Source organism: Anneissia japonica, unplaced genomic scaffold (assembly GCF_011630105.1).
Source record: "Anneissia japonica isolate Jap-2015-1 unplaced genomic scaffold, ASM1163010v1 scaffold287726_len2788222_cov184, whole genome shotgun sequence".
Taxonomy (NCBI): Eukaryota; Metazoa; Echinodermata; class Crinoidea; order Comatulida; family Comatulidae; genus Anneissia; species Anneissia japonica.
Window position 1 is genome coordinate 1,370,829 of NW_022705125.1, and position 18,757 is coordinate 1,389,585.

At 34.1% G+C, this 18,757-nt stretch overlaps 1 protein-coding gene across 2 annotated transcripts in view; it reads right to left on the minus strand.

Annotated features, from left to right (window-relative positions):
* The window catches only part of LOC117105368 (neuronal acetylcholine receptor subunit alpha-10-like), a 24,503-nt gene that overhangs the window by 4,605 nt on the left and 1,141 nt on the right, over positions 1–18,757 (minus strand). Inside the window, exons 2-4 of one of the 2 annotated variants that reach the window (XM_033246498.1) lie at positions 18,161–18,270; positions 8,050–8,210; positions 7,489–7,533 (exon numbers count right to left, since the gene is read on the minus strand). In XM_033246498.1, coding sequence (XP_033102389.1) covers positions 7,489–7,533; positions 8,050–8,210; positions 18,161–18,209 — 255 coding nt within the window. In that variant the 5' untranslated portion in view covers positions 18,210–18,270. Of the gene's footprint in view, positions 1–7,488; positions 7,534–8,049; positions 8,211–10,461; positions 10,571–18,160; positions 18,271–18,757 lie in introns of those variants that run through there. The other variant, XM_033246499.1, reaches the window with a different exon arrangement.

Genomic DNA, 18,757 nt, shown 5'->3' on the forward strand with positions numbered 1-18,757 from the left:
CATATACATATATATATATATTATATATATATATATATATATATATATATTTCATAGTAAAACATTTGAATTCTGAGAGTATAGATATGATTCTAATGTTCTAATTTAAAACATGAGTTACGTAATTTTTAAGATACCATACAATATTTGACCTTGAATGACCTTAAATGAACTGTTTGTGGCAATCTGACCAATAATAATATATATAAAGAAATTATTGTATACAGTGAGTTTAATGACAATAAAAGTATATAAAAATTAATTTAAATCATATTAATCTCACTGAAAATTGTACATATATAATTGTACATACTATATATATATACATATATATGTACATATACATATATATATATTAAATATATATATATATATATATATATATTTCATAGTAAAACATTTGAATTCTGAGAGTATAGATATGATTCTAATGTTCTAATGTAAAACATGAGTTACGTAATTTTTAAGATACCATACAATATTTGACCTTGAATGACCTTAAATGAACTGCTTGTGGCAATCTGACCAGGTAAAAATTGGTAATGTTATGGTATATACATTGAATGTCCTAAATGACCTTTTATGACATCAATGACCATCTGACCATGTCAAAATTGTGTTATTAATCCTTGACCATGAAATATAATTTTTAGATATCCTAGGCCTAATTCTCATTAATATGGTTTAAAAAAAACCGATATATTGATAAATATAGGATTTGCGTGGCAGCAATTTTGAAATTCAAGATGGCCGCCAGAATGACCTCGAATGAAATATTGTAGTTCATAGTAAAGATTTTGAATTCTTAGAGTCTGGGTATGGTTCTAATGTAAAATATGACAATTATGTAATTTTTAAGATACCATAAAATATTTGACCTTACATGACCTTAAATGACCTATTTGTGGCAATCTGACCATGTCAAAAATTGTATGATGGTATTCCTTGACCAAATAAAAATAGTTTCAGACATTAGAATTATAATTCCAAGTGGTTTTGAAGCGGAGATATAAATAAACATAGGTTTTATTAGGCGGTCATTTTGAAATCCAAGATGGCCGCCATAATGACCTCGGATGAGGTGGTTCCTACCAAAAATTGAATGCTATGACCATAAGGAGCATGTAAAAAAATTGGTGCTTTTGTCCGGAACGTCCACATCCATCTGCTAAGCTGCCGGACTAATTCCACAACGACAGGTGCTGAAATGAACCATAACATCGGGGTAACCCCTACTCTTCCGAAAGATGCAATGGATTCTTTAAAGTGCACACGAGCCAGATGTATACACTGGACCTCCATTTTAAGTCCTTATCGGAGAAAACTTGGTTCTACCAACCGAACCATGGGCGAGGAGCGGCTGGAACCAGCGCCGATGTTAAGGCTGTAGCTAGCGGTGCCCCTGCCTTACCGCTCGGCCACTAGACTCGCCAAAAATTGTGGTTTAGTAAAGCTTGGTTTCCATACAATCGCTACACTATCGCTGTAGCGTTTTCACTGCAATCCTTGCACTGCGTAGCTATCCCCGAAGCAATCGGGAATGCTCCTCCTTGATTCAACTGACCAATCAGCGTCACTAAATGAGTCGGCGATAGCGTGTAGCGATTTTTTATTATTATTATTATTATTTTTTTTTTTATAGAAAACAGGCTTGCAAAACAAATTTCGACTTACGATTAATATAAGAGTAACGCATGCATTGGCTATCCTGTTACGTAGTAGTAGTGTGCCATTGTAAAACGAATGCTGGCCCGACGGTCGTCAGCCGACACGATTCTATGGAGATTACAACCGGGATTACAACGTCAAGACGTGCTCGCAACGGATCGTTTTTAATGACGATCCGTTTAGACTTCCACCGAGAATCACGTTGGGCGACGGTCGTACGACGCATTGAGTGATCGGTTTTACGTATTTCTCTTCTATTGCCCTTGATTCATTCCAGTTTACCATGGACTACTGTAAAGCGTATTGATGTGTTTGTATAATGCGCCATATGATTAGATTTATTATTATCATCATCACTCATCGTCTTTATTTTTTTTAATTTCTAAACCCTAATTTTTTTTAATTTATTTTCGGCTATTTTTTGGCTGTTTTTTTTTTGTTTTGTTTTGTTTTTCAGTACGCCAAATATTTTATTAAAAATTCCATCTTCGCCTTATAATGTTACAATTGTTTTATTTTTTGATTTTTTACTTTTTATTAAGTTAGCATTGATCTACAATGATGGTTACATTTATATTTTTTTTTCTAGCTATATAGGGGCTAACTCGATATACTATACTCGTTTATCTGAAAATGTTTATTGGTTCATGTAGAAAATATTTTTATACCACTATAATCGTTTGAACCTAATGAACTACGATGTGAAATATAGACATGTCAAAATCGTATTTTACATCAGAGCTGCAGCAATTTTTCAAACAATCTAATGAGACTAGTTAGGAATGACTAACACCTTATAGGTACATACCTTGAAAGTGTACCACGTGACCAAATTAGTGAAACGACATGCGTTATCTACAAATTGACTTCAAGCAAATACAGTATATCTTACTGATTGAATGTAGAGGCATGCAATCAACAATAGACTCGCCACTAACGCAGGTTTAAATAACTCGAGATTCATACGATAATGTCATTTGATATGGCGAAGGAGTGAATAAATTAAATGAATACCCTACTCGTTTTATTGGTACCACAATCGTTAATGTTATATTATTATAATTATAGTAATAATAATAATAATAATAATAATAATAATAATAATAATAATAATAATAACAATAATAATAATAATTATAATAATAATAATTATTATTATTATTATTGGGGTTTTTTTTATTATTCTCCTCGCTCTTCTGTTATTATTATTATTACTATATTTATTATTATTATTATTATTATTATTATTATTATTATTATTATTATTATTATTATATCATTTCTTATTGTTATTATTAGTGTTATTGTTACGGTATTTTTTTTAAATTATTCTCCTCGCTTTTCTGTTATTATTATTATTATTATTATTATTATTATTATTATTATTATTATTATTATTATTATTATTATTATTAATATTATTATTAAGTCTAGAGGCAGGTTTAAAAGGAGGCCCGGCAGGCCCCCACTCCCACAACTGAATTTATAAAATGTGGGGGGAAAATACATTCAATTTTAAGTCTGAGTAGTCTGAGAAAGAGCCATTTCCACAGCACTGTGAAGATGCCGTAAACAAGTGTGTGCCTCAGCAAGGTGGGGATGTAGTGATCTTGTCCCTCAACCTGCAAAGCTTCCTCCTTGGGCCCCCTTTACTTCAAATTCTTGGATCTACTGTAATCCCTCTAAGTAGGCCACATATTAAATCATCAACAGGAGTGACTACTGTATAAGTGTTATTGATAGGCATTTCTAGGGCAGGTTAATTGTAGTTGTAATGGTACAAATTTGGTTCAATCAATAATCGCTGTAAAGTAATGCTGACGTACTGTTATCGTTTAAATCCATGCAGTATCATTATATATATATATATATATATATATATATAATTATATATATATATATGTTTATATATAAAGTATTGCTTAACGCGGTGTACCGCAAGCTTCAACATATATATATATATGTTTATATATACATACATATATATATTTATATATACATATTTATATATATAATCATATTTATTAATCACATACCTCACTCGAATGATATAATTTTGAGGCAAATCAAGACTTATATTGCATGTTTGGGAGTGATGCTTTCTTTAAGAGAAAATAATCCCCTCAGCCCAAAACGATTAAGAAAATTCACACAAATTTCAGATTATTATTTTCGAAATTTAAATACCCAGTTTTGTTGATAGGAGGACTTCCCTCAAACCACTAATCCAGTTAATCACTAATGTCATAATACTCGTTAACTAGTACAAATGTAATACATTCTCAAAGTAAAATAAAGTGTTATATGTATATTATAATAGGTAAACTGGTTGGCGTTTCAAAAACCGGATATTTCATAATATCCATTCTGAATTTACAAAAACTCGAAATATGATACACACGCCGAGCCGTTACATCGTTAAATGAGCTTTGGCAATAAGAAATTCTACAACGGGTCATCATAGTCTGTCATGCACTCTAAGCGATCTTTGAGGACAATAATTATAATTCAACAAGAATATATAGCCTTATATAGATACGGTACTCAGATATGTATACACAAATCATTTCAGGTATTTTTTTATTCAGAAAAATACATATTAAATATAATTACATAAAGAAGTTCATTTTATAAAAAAAATATGAAAATAGATACAAATTCACATTCGGAAACAGTAGCCTTTGGCAATAAAAATTGAATTGTAGGCAACTGGATTAAAATTACATTAAGATAAAAATAGAAAAAATATAAATATTTATATTTAAGTAAAATTTACAAAACGAAACTCAATCATTTGCGAGACTCAGTACAAGCACTGTAGTGAAAATAATTGTAATAATAATTGCAATCGTAGAGAGACTGGCTGACAGCAGGAAGCAGGAACACTAGTTGTTAGGAGGGTTGTCATGTAAGGCAATGGGCTGTTACAATACCTTACAGTCTTAACCTTGTACTCCTTATATCGCTTAGTAGTACGGAGGCTCGTGAAATGGGATTTATTATTTAAACTGAACCAATGACTGAACCTCTCGGAATTAGCAGCCTTCTTGGCAAAGGTAGCGCATAATGTGTTTCGGCGATCAGCCAATCTCTCTTAGTCCCAATGTATCAAGAGCTTCCACATAATTATCAACTGCTTCGTAAAGAATACACTTACAAACACATTCTTATATGTGTTCAATTTGTTTAGACTGAGCACAATTATAAGCCCTGTGTGTTAAAGGGGGCGGCGTATTCTATCACAGGCCTAACATAACATTTAATATTACGGTATATGTATACTAGTTCTTCCCTGGGAAGGCCTGCTAGTTTTAAGGACCGCATTAAATACATTTTCTTGTTTGCTTTCTTACAAATAGCTAAAGTATTCGATTTCCACTTCAGATCATCATCAAGCAGGACCCCAAGTAGCTTGACTGTCTGGACTGCTGGCAGGGACTGGTCAGAGATATGGAGATCGATGTCTGGAAGAGGTTGTCGACCAAATTAAACTCGCATAACGACACTTATTTAGTTTTAGTTTAGATTTAGATTAAGTTGGTTCACGTTGTCCATTGGTGGAGTTTGTCAAGTGCGGCCTGTGTGTTGGTTGGTTGACCAATGCTGTTGTTTCGCAAAGTGTTGGTCGCCAACGTACTTCCAGGCATCGATCTCCAGTCGCTCAGTGTCCTGTAAAGAATCATTTATTAATGCAATAAAAATAATGACGGCATGAGGTTTCCCCGCGGGACACCCCCAGTTAAAGAAACCCACTCTGAGTATTTACCGTGGTATTTCCCTCTGACGACGCACAGTTATGAAGTCAATTATCCATTGCACTAGACATCGTGGAACTCCCATATCTACTAATTTTAAAACAGCAACAGTGTGATCTACTGAGTCAAATGTTCGAGAGGTCCGTCAGGGTCAGAACACTGACGCTGGCAGATCTCTCGAGGGCACTTATCAGAGAGTGGTAGACCCCAGTTAGACAAATATATATATGTAGGCCTATATATAGGTGTATATATTATATATATAGTTGCATATAATATAAATATACAGGTAAATCATCATTGACCTCCTATGTATTTCTCAATTATAATTGAGTATTAATTTTGCGTTTTTATTGCCCCATAACAAATACAAAATAGCGCTGAGAATTCAGTAACCGTTCCCAAGCCAAGGGATGCAAACCACTAGAGTGATTAAATATTATAATATACGTTACTGATTGATTCAAGCAAGCAATAACAGGTCTCTTGATTCCAGTATCCACTGTGTAGGCCTATACATTCAACAATTTCATTTGCTAACACATTATTTTGCGATTTTAATTTTCTAAAAGATCGACCTTTTTACTGAGTTGTACTGACAGAAAGGAATGATTAATTTCTGCCGTCACTTGGTAGCAATCTCATTAATTTCATTATAATAAGTATGTCTGGTTCTGAATAGACAATCCAAAGAGAGTAGCTACACAAATGATATTATTAAACCTATCAATGATATTTAATGATATCATTAAACCTTTTCTAAGCGCCTTGTATCCTTTGGCAAAAGGCGCTATATAAATTTCTATATTATTATTATTATTAATATTATTAAGATCTTGCTTTAAAATTTGTAAATTATAGCATTGTTTTTCCACATTGCTAATAAAAATAATAGCTTTTACGGTATTTGAAAATTTGATCTGTTATGTATTTTTTTTTTGTATAAACCCTTGTGCTTTACTATTTTGTAGGCCTGATTTATATATTTTTATCTTGTTCTATTTAGCTTAGATATTAACGGTAAAATTTTATAACTATGTAATTTTTTTTATTTTCTTCTGCTTTCTCATTTTCCTATGTATGTTCTTTATTTTTTATAACGTTTGTATTTTTTACCAAATTTACGGTATGTATGATCATTTAAGGTTCAATAAACATTACTATTATGATTGTATTTTTTTTTCTACACTATATTTGATATATATATTTTCACACATGTGTTATCATGTAGATATATTTCGGAGTGAAATTTCCAATTTTTTTCAATTAGTTCCAAGTCTAATTGATTTTGTACAATAACGAATGTATATTCATCTGTTTCATCAACTATTCACATAATATAATTTGCTGTATAAGCTCCTTCTAGGATATTTCCTAGCGTCACTACTTGTTTGCCGTTATTTTATATTAAGAACAGGTCTGATTGGAATTTTAATTGCAGCAAGTCTTTGGTGTTCCTGTATGATAATTAGGAGCGATATAGCTTGTTTTTGTAACTGACATAGAAACCATAGACAAACACGCGAACATGAAATAACAGCTTAGCGGAACGGTCCATTGGGTTCATAATTGTGATTGTTCATCATAACATTAGGAACAGCGTCAAAGAATAGTTTCCCATGAATGTAGCCTACTCCATGGTGAATATTTAAACCTCTGTGCATGTCATATCAGCCCCCGGGCCCAAAATTCACAATAAATTTGACCTCCGCGGAAGGCTAATTTACTAGTGAAATGTCTTCGATCCAACCTCGTCCTTCCGTTTAGGAAATTTGTCCCAGATAACACAATAACGAATTTACTGGTACTAAGAAGGCGAAATTCATAGGGGGGCACGAAGGTGAAGTGCGGGTGCTCGATGATTAAGCGAGGGGCGCTAGCTCACAAAATAAGGCGATTATGAGTTGATTTTATCTACTTGAGCTTGATTTTTTCATGCTTCGAATATTTTTAATGACTGGAGAGGGGGGTGGGGCGAGTTGTTTATGGGGTTTGTGCCCTCCCCACACACCTCGCACTTTAGATACGCCAACGCTCCTTTGGAAGAAAAATGCAAATTGCTCACCAATCGGTACCATGAGCTTATGGTCATCTTCTGAATTCGTTCATTCTAAAAAGAAAATCATAAATTATTGGTTAATTATGCGTCATAATTTATGGGTAATCTTTTCTATTATGGTAATATAAGCAATAAGACTTAAACTGCATTCACATCGGATCCCAACGAAAGTCCGGACCGCGTTTCTGAAGTGCTAAACGCCAACGTCCATATTCTTATACACTGATTCGATTTTTTTATCTGTTCGCTAGGCCTGCCGAACCGAAAATTCGGATTCGATGTGAATGCACCTTGTCACATGCCACGGAATCAAGCACTCACCTACGTTTATCCACTTAACAAAAAATTATATAATAATAATAATAATATTATAACATAGCATTTTGAAGTTTGAAAAATCAATGTAAGTTATGGCTAAAACTGTGTGTAATTTTTCTTTTTATTTGCATGTTGTGAGGGTATCATCTGATTGTCTACGCTGAATGGATGTATCTCCCTCTTTAATGATTTAATTGATGGCTAATAAATAAATATGTCGAAATAGGCTATAACAAAATATTTACTTACGAGTTCGATGACTTGTGTTAGAATCATTCTTAGTTTTACATTCACCGCATCTTTGTAAAGAATGACTGGTCTTACTGTTGTCCGGGTGTAGTTCGACATCAATTTATCGATTAATTCCGATTCAATATGTTTTACTGGTACTGCGTATAAACCACATGGTGCTATCGTTAAAAAGAGTACAGTAATTAAAACGTCATATGAGGAAGATTTGTTACTGTTATTTGTTATTTACCTCTGTGGAACACCCAAACCTAAGTAGAGTACCATCATAGAAGTAGTGTATTTGTTATTTTTAATGTTTTTATTCTTTGGTAATTAAGGTTTTCTTAATATCACATTATTATTTGCCAAAGAAACATCTGATCATATATCTAATCAACAAATGCCCCACCTCTTCCTAACCAAACAAAGTATTTAAGGTAAAAGTCCTTGACTAGCTATTGATTATGGGGTATGGTCGTTCTCCTAAGGTTCTTATGACCTGCATACCCGCCAAATATACACCCATGTTGCCACACAAATAAAGTCATTATTATACTAAAATGTATCCATAGTTTGTTTAATTTTATTAGGTCCCTGTCAACATGTCGTGCGACGAGAGAAAGAAGGTCAGCCATTTTACAAAAGTAATGCAGATTAGAAGAAAGATAACTAAGAGGGTTGACCAGTTCAGTTCTGTTTGCCTAGCCCTCTGGAGCCATTTTTCTTGCATTTACAGTCCTCTCTCTCTCTCTATCTTCAAATGTTATTGATCCACTCTGATAATTGCCATAACCTTTGGTGCGTACAGGACAGCTGATTCTACCTAAGTGATCAGTTTCGGTGACAAATAAAATGCTGTTCACTTCTATACTGGTGACAGCACCAGTCATCAATCATATAATCAGGTTTGGTGACGGCATCATGAATGTTGATGTCACCGAAACTGATACTTATCAAATCTATTAGGTAGAATCTGGTGAATTCTACCTAAGTGATTAGGACCAGACTATCAGGTATTCGTTTCCAATGACCATATTAGGTCAGTTTCCTCTTTTCTGACATCTTCTTCCTGAGTCCTTATCTTGGCGCTCCAATTGTTCCCCTTATCCATTCAATTGTTTTCCTCTCACTCCGACTTACTCTCATAACTCTCCTCCACATCCACAGTTCGAAAGTTTGGATCATCATTTTTCCTTCCTTCTGATTGTCCAACTTTCATATCCATATAGATTGATGCTCCAAACCAAGTTCTTTGCTAATTTTCTCTTTGTAGTCAGGCGCTTTGGATTTCCATAAATTTCTGAGGTCTCTTGTTGCTTTTTTTGCTATTCCTAACCTGCTCTTGATTTCAATCTCACTGTCTCCATCCTGGGCAATGTAAGATCTATAAACTTGAACTTATCCTCCCCTATTTTTATTTCTCCGTCCCTATGAACTATTGTCTAGTTGGTTTTTTTTTTTTGGTTTGTTTTGCTCTTTTGAGATGTTCCACCATACTATTCGACTCTTCTTTGTAATCGAAATTAAAGTTGTCATCTGCGTATCTGATATTCCACTTTACCAGCTGTCTCTGGGAGGCCATCCTCAATTTCACTCATGATTTTCTAACCAAAACCAACAATATTGAAAAACACAGAGAAAAATTGGCATCCATGTCGTGACCCTTTTCCTTGTACCGTATACCTACAACACAATCGCACAGGTTTTTCACCAGACATATCAAATGTTGTGTTACACCAACCTTTTTAAGCACTTTCCACAGGGCCTCATGGAAGACCGAATCAAACGTCTTGGCGTAATGAACTTAAGATCTCAAGTAAGACTGTTGATGCAGGCTTCAACTGATGGCTGGCTTTTATCTTTGCACCCTGACTGGGGCCTTTTCTCGCTTGGACTCACTTCACGTTACAGTAGTTTGTTTTAGTATTTCCATCACTAACCATGTCGCCGCCTATGCAACATCATTACGTACGTACGTAACATCATTAAAGTACCTTCGATTCACAATTGACAACACATTAAGTTGGTAAAAACATGTACATACCATTTGTAGAAATGTTGAATTTACAATTACAATGTTGGGATGTTAAGTAAATCCCTTTTTGAAACATTTGTTTATTCTGATTTGAAGAGGAGGACGACTCGCATTGTAAACGGGTAACTTTGATTATCGGAAAATTAGAGGTGATGATATCATCCATTCTTTGTCCTTGCAATCGTCGTCATCATCATTATTATTATCATCGTCATCATCATCCTCTCATCATCATCCTTATCATCTTCACAATTCTGGGCATCTGTAAACAAACTGTTTCCGAGGATATGAGCTGGACTGTAGAAACGTAGGCCTAACTCATTCTAATATCGAACCTCCACGACCCCATGTTGATTCCCCTGATTCTTACTGCTCTATTAAGTACCATATATTACCTGGTAGATCTGTCCATGGAGGAATAACTACAAGATCTGTCTGCCATTAATAAACCAAAAATTGACTTAATAATACAAACTTTACCAGCAGTCTGTTATTCGAAACTCGTATTCACGTGTTGGCCAAATTAAAAAGGCATAGGTTTATTAAATAATGCAGCATATTAGGCCTACCCTGTGTATTCATAACACATGTTTTATTTAATTAGGCCTGCATATATTTTTTTATATGTATTTCACAATGCCTGTCAACTCCTATAAATATAATATAGTCATTGTTATTCATATTGTATTATACCATGTGTGCGTGTTTCTTGCACGTTATTTATTATTATTAATAATAATAATATGTTAGATTTATATACCATATACCATGCCATCATATTCTCTAAGCACTTCACGTTATTACCCCCGGTCATTGGATCAATAAACACATTTGGAACACATACTCAGTTTCCAGGGAATAATTTCCAAACGTTGCAGCTGTAATCAGCGAATTTTGTGTTTTTACCTACCAGGTACCCACTTCTCCTCCTGGGTAGACAGAAACAACCGTAGGTAAAGTGTCTTGCCTATTAGGACACAAATCGAAATGCACAGAGCGAGGGATTAAACCTCCGACCTCAATTCTGAAACGCAGGACCGCAAACGCTGCGTCAAACCGCTCCTATATTCATGGAGGAATAAGCATCTCACTTCATCTAGTTATGGCATTGATAAGAAATTTTAAACAATTTATTTTTTCTATAATTTCCCAAATACAGTGTCTTAAACATTATTTTTTTTTAAATGTAATTTGGTCATTATTTTCGGTCATGGTACTACCGTTCAGATGATTTTCTGGCCTACTATGACAGGTACATGGCCTGTACCTATCTCGTTTGAGAACAGGCTTATTTTTATAGGCCTAATATAATGATTTCTTGAGCCATACCGGTAAGAATAGAACGTCCTGTAAGGTCAAACTCTTTCAAAACAAATCTTATTATGGGGGTGGGGGTCCGTTATGGACATGTTCTTCTCACTCTCTCACACCTGCGACTAAGTCAGCATTGGGGGAAGTCTTGGTGGTCTGCTGTAAGCAAATTTTAATGAATAAAGCATGAGCGCATGTGTCTTAAACATGTCAGAAATGATAATTATCAACCGAGATGCTAAATATTGGCCTAGGTCTACTGAGGTTTCGTTCTTTTTAAATGATGATTTTTATGTAAAATAACGGCATTTTACTTCCATAAGTAATCATTATTCAAGCCCCCAAAAGCTAAATTAGAAGAGTGTTCCGTGGGAGCAAAATATTCTTACTTTTAGATTACTGCAATTTAGTAAATGTTCGATGTATACAGTGTATATTGTGCCACAAATTTTGATGACAATAAAGTATCAGTAATTAGAAATCAATATTCCGGCCCAAAACGTAGACTCCAAGACGGTACTGGATTACTTTAGTAGGAGTAATACATTTGTTTGTCTTTCGTGGGGATTACCCACCTTTATTTGTCCTCTTTTTTCATGATTTTCAATTTTTTCGTTTTCTCTCCTATTATACAGTGACCTTATGCTGTACCAATATTTACATATGCATTCACAATTCACAACAGTTACCGTATACATCATTACAATATAAAACAAATTTAAAAGAAAAATTAATTGAATTTCATAAGCATTGCACATTTCCCGTAATTCATTTCCTCCATGCCTATACATACATACAATATATGTATTATACACACACACACACACAAATACACATATACACCAACACACACACATTGTACAATAATTCACTTAATAAATAATCACTTTAAAGTAACTTTAAATTTTCGGGGCCCAAAATTGAAACCTGTAGACTCAGAAATACCGAGATGGTTTTCAGGGGATGATGTTTACTAGAGATTATTTCAGTAAGAGTAATGTGTTTAGTGTATGCAGCTTATTAGCCTGCTGGTCGGTCAATTTATATGCGGATGGCCCTGACTGTATCACCGAACCATGGTCCCCTTGGAACCAGTTACTTCATCGGTTGGTGGTTAAATCATTGATTAGAATTCCCATGTAAATTTTAGTAGCTATTTGCCTAATCAATGTGTTAAAATTTTAGTTAGTGGGACCTGCTGCGGAAACTTCTGAGTCGGGAATTGATATTGTATTAAATAAGTGTTGTTATTGGACTACAAGGCATTTGCTAGTTCAAACCGGAAAACATTGTTTTACTTTATTTAGTTTTTGGTGTCCCTAGACCCTATGTCAAGGGGCCGTCCAAAGGCTCTGTTGTAGTATTCTTGTATTATTATGAGGGCTCATTTGAACTGGTGAGATGTGTATAAGAGACAGAACACATGTTTTATTTAATTAGGCCTGCATATATTTTTTTATATGTATTTCACAATGCCTGTCAACTCCTATAAATATAATATAGTCATTGTTATTCATATTGTATTATACCATGTGTGCGTGTTTCTTGCACGTTATTTATTATTATTAATAATAATAATATGTTAGATTTATATACCATATACCATGCCATCATATTCTCTAAGCACTTCACGTTATTACCCCCGGTCATTGGATCAATAAACACATTTGGAACACATACTCAGTTTCCAGGGAATAATTTCCTAACGTTGCAGCTGTAATCAGCGAATTTTGTGTTTTTACCTCCCAGGTACCCACTTCTCCTCCTGGGTAGACAGAAACAACCGTAGGTAAAGTGTCTTGCCTATTAGGACACAAATCGAAATGCACAGAGCGAGGGATTAAACCTCCGACCTCAATTCTGAAACGCAGGACGGCAAACGCTGCGTCAAACCGCTCCTATATTCATGGAGGAATAAGCATCTCACTTCATCTAGTTATGGCATTGATAAGAAATTTTAAACAATTTATTTTTTCTATAATTTCCCAAATACAGTGTCTTAAACATTATTTTTTTTTAAATGTAATTTGGTCATTATTTTCGGTCATGGTACTACCGTTCAGATGATTTTCTGGCCTACTATGACAGGTACATGGCCTGTACCTATCTCGTTTGAGAACAGGCTTATTTTTATAGGCCTAATATAATGATTTCTTGAGCCATACCGGTAAGAATAGAACGTCCTGTAAGGTCAAACTCTTTCAAAACAAATCTTATTATGGGGGTGGGGGTCCGTTATGGACATGTTCTTCTCACTCTCTCACACCTGCGACTAAGTCAGCATTGGGTGAGGTCTTGGTGGTCTGCTGTAAGCAAATTTTAATGAACAAAGCATGAGCGCATGTGTCTTAAACATGTCGGAAATGATAATTATCAACCGAGATGCTAAATATTGGCCTAGGTCTACTGAGGTTTCGTTCTTTTTAAATGAGGATTTTTATGTAAAATACAGGCACTTTACTTCCATAAGTAATCATTATTCAAGCCCCAAAAAGCTAGATTAGAAGAGTGTTCCGTGGGAGCAAAATATTCTTACTTATAGATTACTGTAATTTAATAAATGTTCGATGTATACAGTATATATTGTGCCACAAATTCTGATGACAATAAAGTATCAGTAATTAGAAATCAATATTCCGGCCCAAAACGTAGACTCCAAGACGGTACTGGATTACTTTAGTAGGAGTAATACATTTTTTTCTTTCGTGGAGATCACCCACCTTTATTTGTCCTCTTTTTTCATGATTTTCATTTGTTTCGTTTTCTCTCCTATTATACAGTGATCTTATGCTGTACCAATATTTACATATGCGTTCACAATTCACAACAGTTACCGGTATGTGTTTATACATCATTACAATATAAAACAAATTTAAAAGAAAAATTAATTGAATTTCATAAGCATTGCACATTTCCCGTAATTCATTTCCTCCATGCCTATACATACATACAATATATGTATTACACACAAATACATACATAAATACACCAACACACACACATTGTAGAATAATTCACCTAATAAATAATCATATTAAAATAACTTTAAATTTTTGGGGCCCAAAATTGAAACCTATAGACTCAGAAATACCGATATGGTTTTCAGGGGATGATGTTTACTAGAGATTATTTCAGTAAGAGTAATGTGTTTACTGTATGCAGCTTATTAGCCTGCTGGTCGGCCAATTTATATGCGGATGGCCACGACTGTATCATCGAACCATGGTCCCCTTGGAGCCATGTTACTTCATCGGTTGGTGGTTAAATCATTGATGAGAATTCCCATGTAAATTTTAGTAGCTATTTGCCTTATCAATGTGTTAAAATTTTAGTTTAATTAGTGGGACCTGCTGCGGAAACTTCTGAGTCGGGAATTGATATTGTATTAAATAGGTGTTGTTATTGGACTACAAGGCATTTGCTAGTTCAAACCGGAAAACATTGTTTCACTTTATTTAGTTTTTGGTTTCCCTGGACCCTATGTCAAGGGGCCGTGCAAAGGCTCTGTTGTAGTATTCTTGTATTATTATGAGGGCTCATTTGAACTGGTGCCAGTTGTGTTTAACCCCCGAGAGCCCATAGGCGTTCCACTGCCGTAAAGATCAAACTTTTATTGAATATTGGAAACCCCCTGACGTTTTACGGGCCTCTTATACTTATTTGAATGATTCGAAAGCAAAAAGGCGTACTGCTACTTTTTTATGATTCCGAAATTAAACCTGATTTTTTTTATTTTGTAGGGAGTTTGTAACCTGTAATCTCTTTAGAATAGAGGACAGTACATTTCTGAATATCTACAAAAAAATCACTTTCACGCTGCTTCCTTCCGGTCTCTGTTAATTCATCCAAGCGATATGCTCTAAATGGCCGGCAGTCATGAGGCCCTGGGCGAGTGCTTGGGGGGGGGGGGGTGTTGCATATCAGCAAAGTATTTTTGCTCATGAAGTGGCCAGTGGGGTAATCTCCCTATAGATATGTCAAAGCTGAAATGACTGCATTTAATTATTAGTCATGTCCAAAATACTTGTGACTATTCAACAATAATATAATCATCTGTTATCTTTTACACACATGTTTAATTTAATATTTGGCATTGCCATTAGCATATAATATATTATAAGGTTACATGCTCAATCATGAATGTAAGCCCCATTAATCTTTGCCAATAATTATAAGCTTTATCAACCAATCAAATAATCGTAATATTTGTATAATGTACCATCTACCATTTACAAAGAATAAAATAATGACACTATGAAAATTCAAAGACGGACCAAAATTTACTTTTCCCATAGTTATAGGCCTACAATTTTGGATCAAATTTTCTTCGAGTCGTCTAATACTAAAAAACTAAAAATAGGCTCAAAATACCAATATAGACGGTTAAGCAACCAAGTCGATTGATTGTTTTGATAAATGTCACTTCGATAACACAAATTGTGTTACTTCAGAACAGGATATAAACGCTAATCTGAATAAAACATCGTTCTTTATGGTCCAACCGATTATGTTGTAGGTACTTCATCAAAATGTTATTTTATGGGGCCCCACGATTACAATTACACTCAGTTGCCCTAAAAATTGCGAAATAATAACACTGAGAATTATATTTATTAATTTGCTTAGCCTTGGGTGTCTTTTTTATTGGACTGGGGCAGCGATGCATGGCCCTCTAATTTGTGTAAGAGAATAGTTTTTTTTATATCCTCAACACAATAATTTTATGATTTAAACGTTGGTTTAATTTTGTCTCTTAAATTGCTGGGGTATTAGTAGAAGGGCCTCTTCCCCCTGTCCTTTTAAACTGGGGACTGAAGCTTTGCTCTTGAGAGCTCACTTGCTCAAGACCCTGTATTGCCGTGCTGACTGTAATATGAGGAGAGGAGCTCACGGGTTGATCGCTGCTTCAATTCCACATACCATAACTTCCGGCTGTTCATCATCTCTCTTTTCCATTAACTGTTCTTCTGTCACTTAGAAACAGTTTATTACAGTAATCTTACAATCTTGTACGGATATCAATGATATCATGGGGATTTTCCATTCTCATACAAATTTCTGATTTTACCTTTTTCTTGCTTAACTTCTTAACCGTTTTGTGGATGGTTTTTTGAGTTGAGTCACCTCTTAGTTGTGCAGTCTGTTTTGTTTTTTTTATATTTTAGTATATCAATTTCACTTAGCTTTCAACAAAACTTTTTTCAACCTTTGAAAGCTTAACCAGGAAGTCGGAATAAAGCGGTATGACTAGAGTTTCTGAGTGAAATCGAGGGACGGGATAGTTGGGAAGGCATTAAAGAGATAGTGTTTAAACGATTGGACGATTAAGGAAATGGAAGAAGAGGAAGAATATAAGGGAACATAATAAGCAAAGGAGGGTGGTCAGACAATTGGACAATTGAAAAAAGAAAATGAAAATAAAAGAAAACACGGAAGAATACAGATAAAAAATAAGGAAAAGGGAGAGAACAGCGGTGGGGGATGGGGAGGGCGATAGCGGAGAAAATACGTAGATACGAAAGATAAAATAGTCAACGTAGAAGGAAACGAATTAACAGAAAAAAATAATAGCGTTTCCTAAATGTTAAGATCAAACAACCTTGAAATACGGTATACTTAAGTTTAGGTTTATGAAGTCATAAAAATACTGTAAATATGTTATAGTTCAGTGCTCACGCTTCCAATAAGTTGTTAACAAAGTTTAAACATCTTTTCCCTTGTGTCATAACAAAACTAAGATATATTATTGCGAAACCTTGCGTTACCTACCCACTACTTTCGTGCGTCATCAAGCTGCTTAAAGTCAAGGCATTAATTGTATTGTTAATTATTCATTGAAGTGATCGTCTCGGATCAACTAATCTTCAGGCCAATATAATTACCAATGTACTGTTTATAATCATGGATTCGTTTAATGGATGGACTTGAATATTGGATAAGATACGCATAAGATACACCATTAAAATAATAACTAGCTTTGAATACCGCTCTGTTTTCCACAAATGTATCAAGCTGATTTTTCAGATTAGGGCACGGTTTGATTTTTCTCAAAGTATACGCATTAAATAACATTGATTTACAATTAACTTTAAATAATTTTAACAATGTCTTGTTGTTTATGTACTGTCTTTGTAAGCATATTATTTCATTAATTGTGTGCAGCTCAGACAATAATATCTTTTTAAAGTTCAAAGTAATACAAATTTGGCCGTTAAATCTTACAGTAACCACAGAACTGTGAAATAGTCGGATAATATGGGCAAGTAGACGTTCTCACCATGTGATCTCTCATGTACAAAATTGGTGTTTCATGATGTCTAATTATATCAGATCATTTTTTTTTGACTTCTGCATTTTGATGTTTAAAAACTGTTCCTTTCTTTTTCCTTTTGTTTTTTGTTTGTAAACTGTCTGATTTCTTTATGCCTTTTTGACGTTGCTCTTTGCTTTATTAAGTGGCTTTCTTTTTGTATGTAAATTTTTCTTGTATTATTTTAGATCTATCATTGTTTAATGATTTTCTTTGTACTTTATTTGAGCATGAAATAAAGACAAAAAGACAAATTCAGGTAAACTTAATCGATAAGGTATCAAAATAATAAATTAAGTATTCCAGATACTTCTTGTAGAAAAATGCACTAATAAGCCGACTCTAAATTGTTTAATGGTTGATCGGTCGGGTAACAAAATTGTTGGCAATATTTTGTTTTTTCCATTTGAGATGAAATAGACTCAAGTAACAAGTAAAAAACATTTTAAGCCTAATTCCTCTCAATTTCTTACCTGTTATAAATATAAGGACACTTATATACATCAAAGGCCATCCAAACATTTTTTTCTGAAGTTGATGAAGTAAAATCCCAGCATCAATTTTCTTCCGTTGAATGAGATAACTGAAAAACAGATAGATTATAGTATTAATTGATAACTGATTGCCGTATACCGTAAAACCTCAAATAGAAGCCCTGTGCTTCTTATTTCTTTTGAGACCATTGAATGGGCTTCTTTTTGAGATTGGCCTCTTTTCGAGACGGGCTTCTCTTCGAGTTTACTTTTGCAAACTTAAGAGGGGGCTTATTTTCAAAGTGAATGCTGTAAATTTTAAAATTGCTACTATACGGCATTTTTTACAATGGATTGAAATTCTGATTGATATTTTTTTAATGTAATATTTTTTTGATATTAAGATTGCCAGTACAATAAAATATTGATACCGGCTCGCTATCATAATAATCATAGATAATGTCAGTCTGAATGTAAGTACTGTCTCAAAAGAAGCCAATTTATTATCTTGATTAATAGCTCATCGACATTTTTTTTTTCCAGTTTAGTTTTGCAAACTGAAGAAGGGACTTCTTTTCGAAATGGGTTTCTATTCAA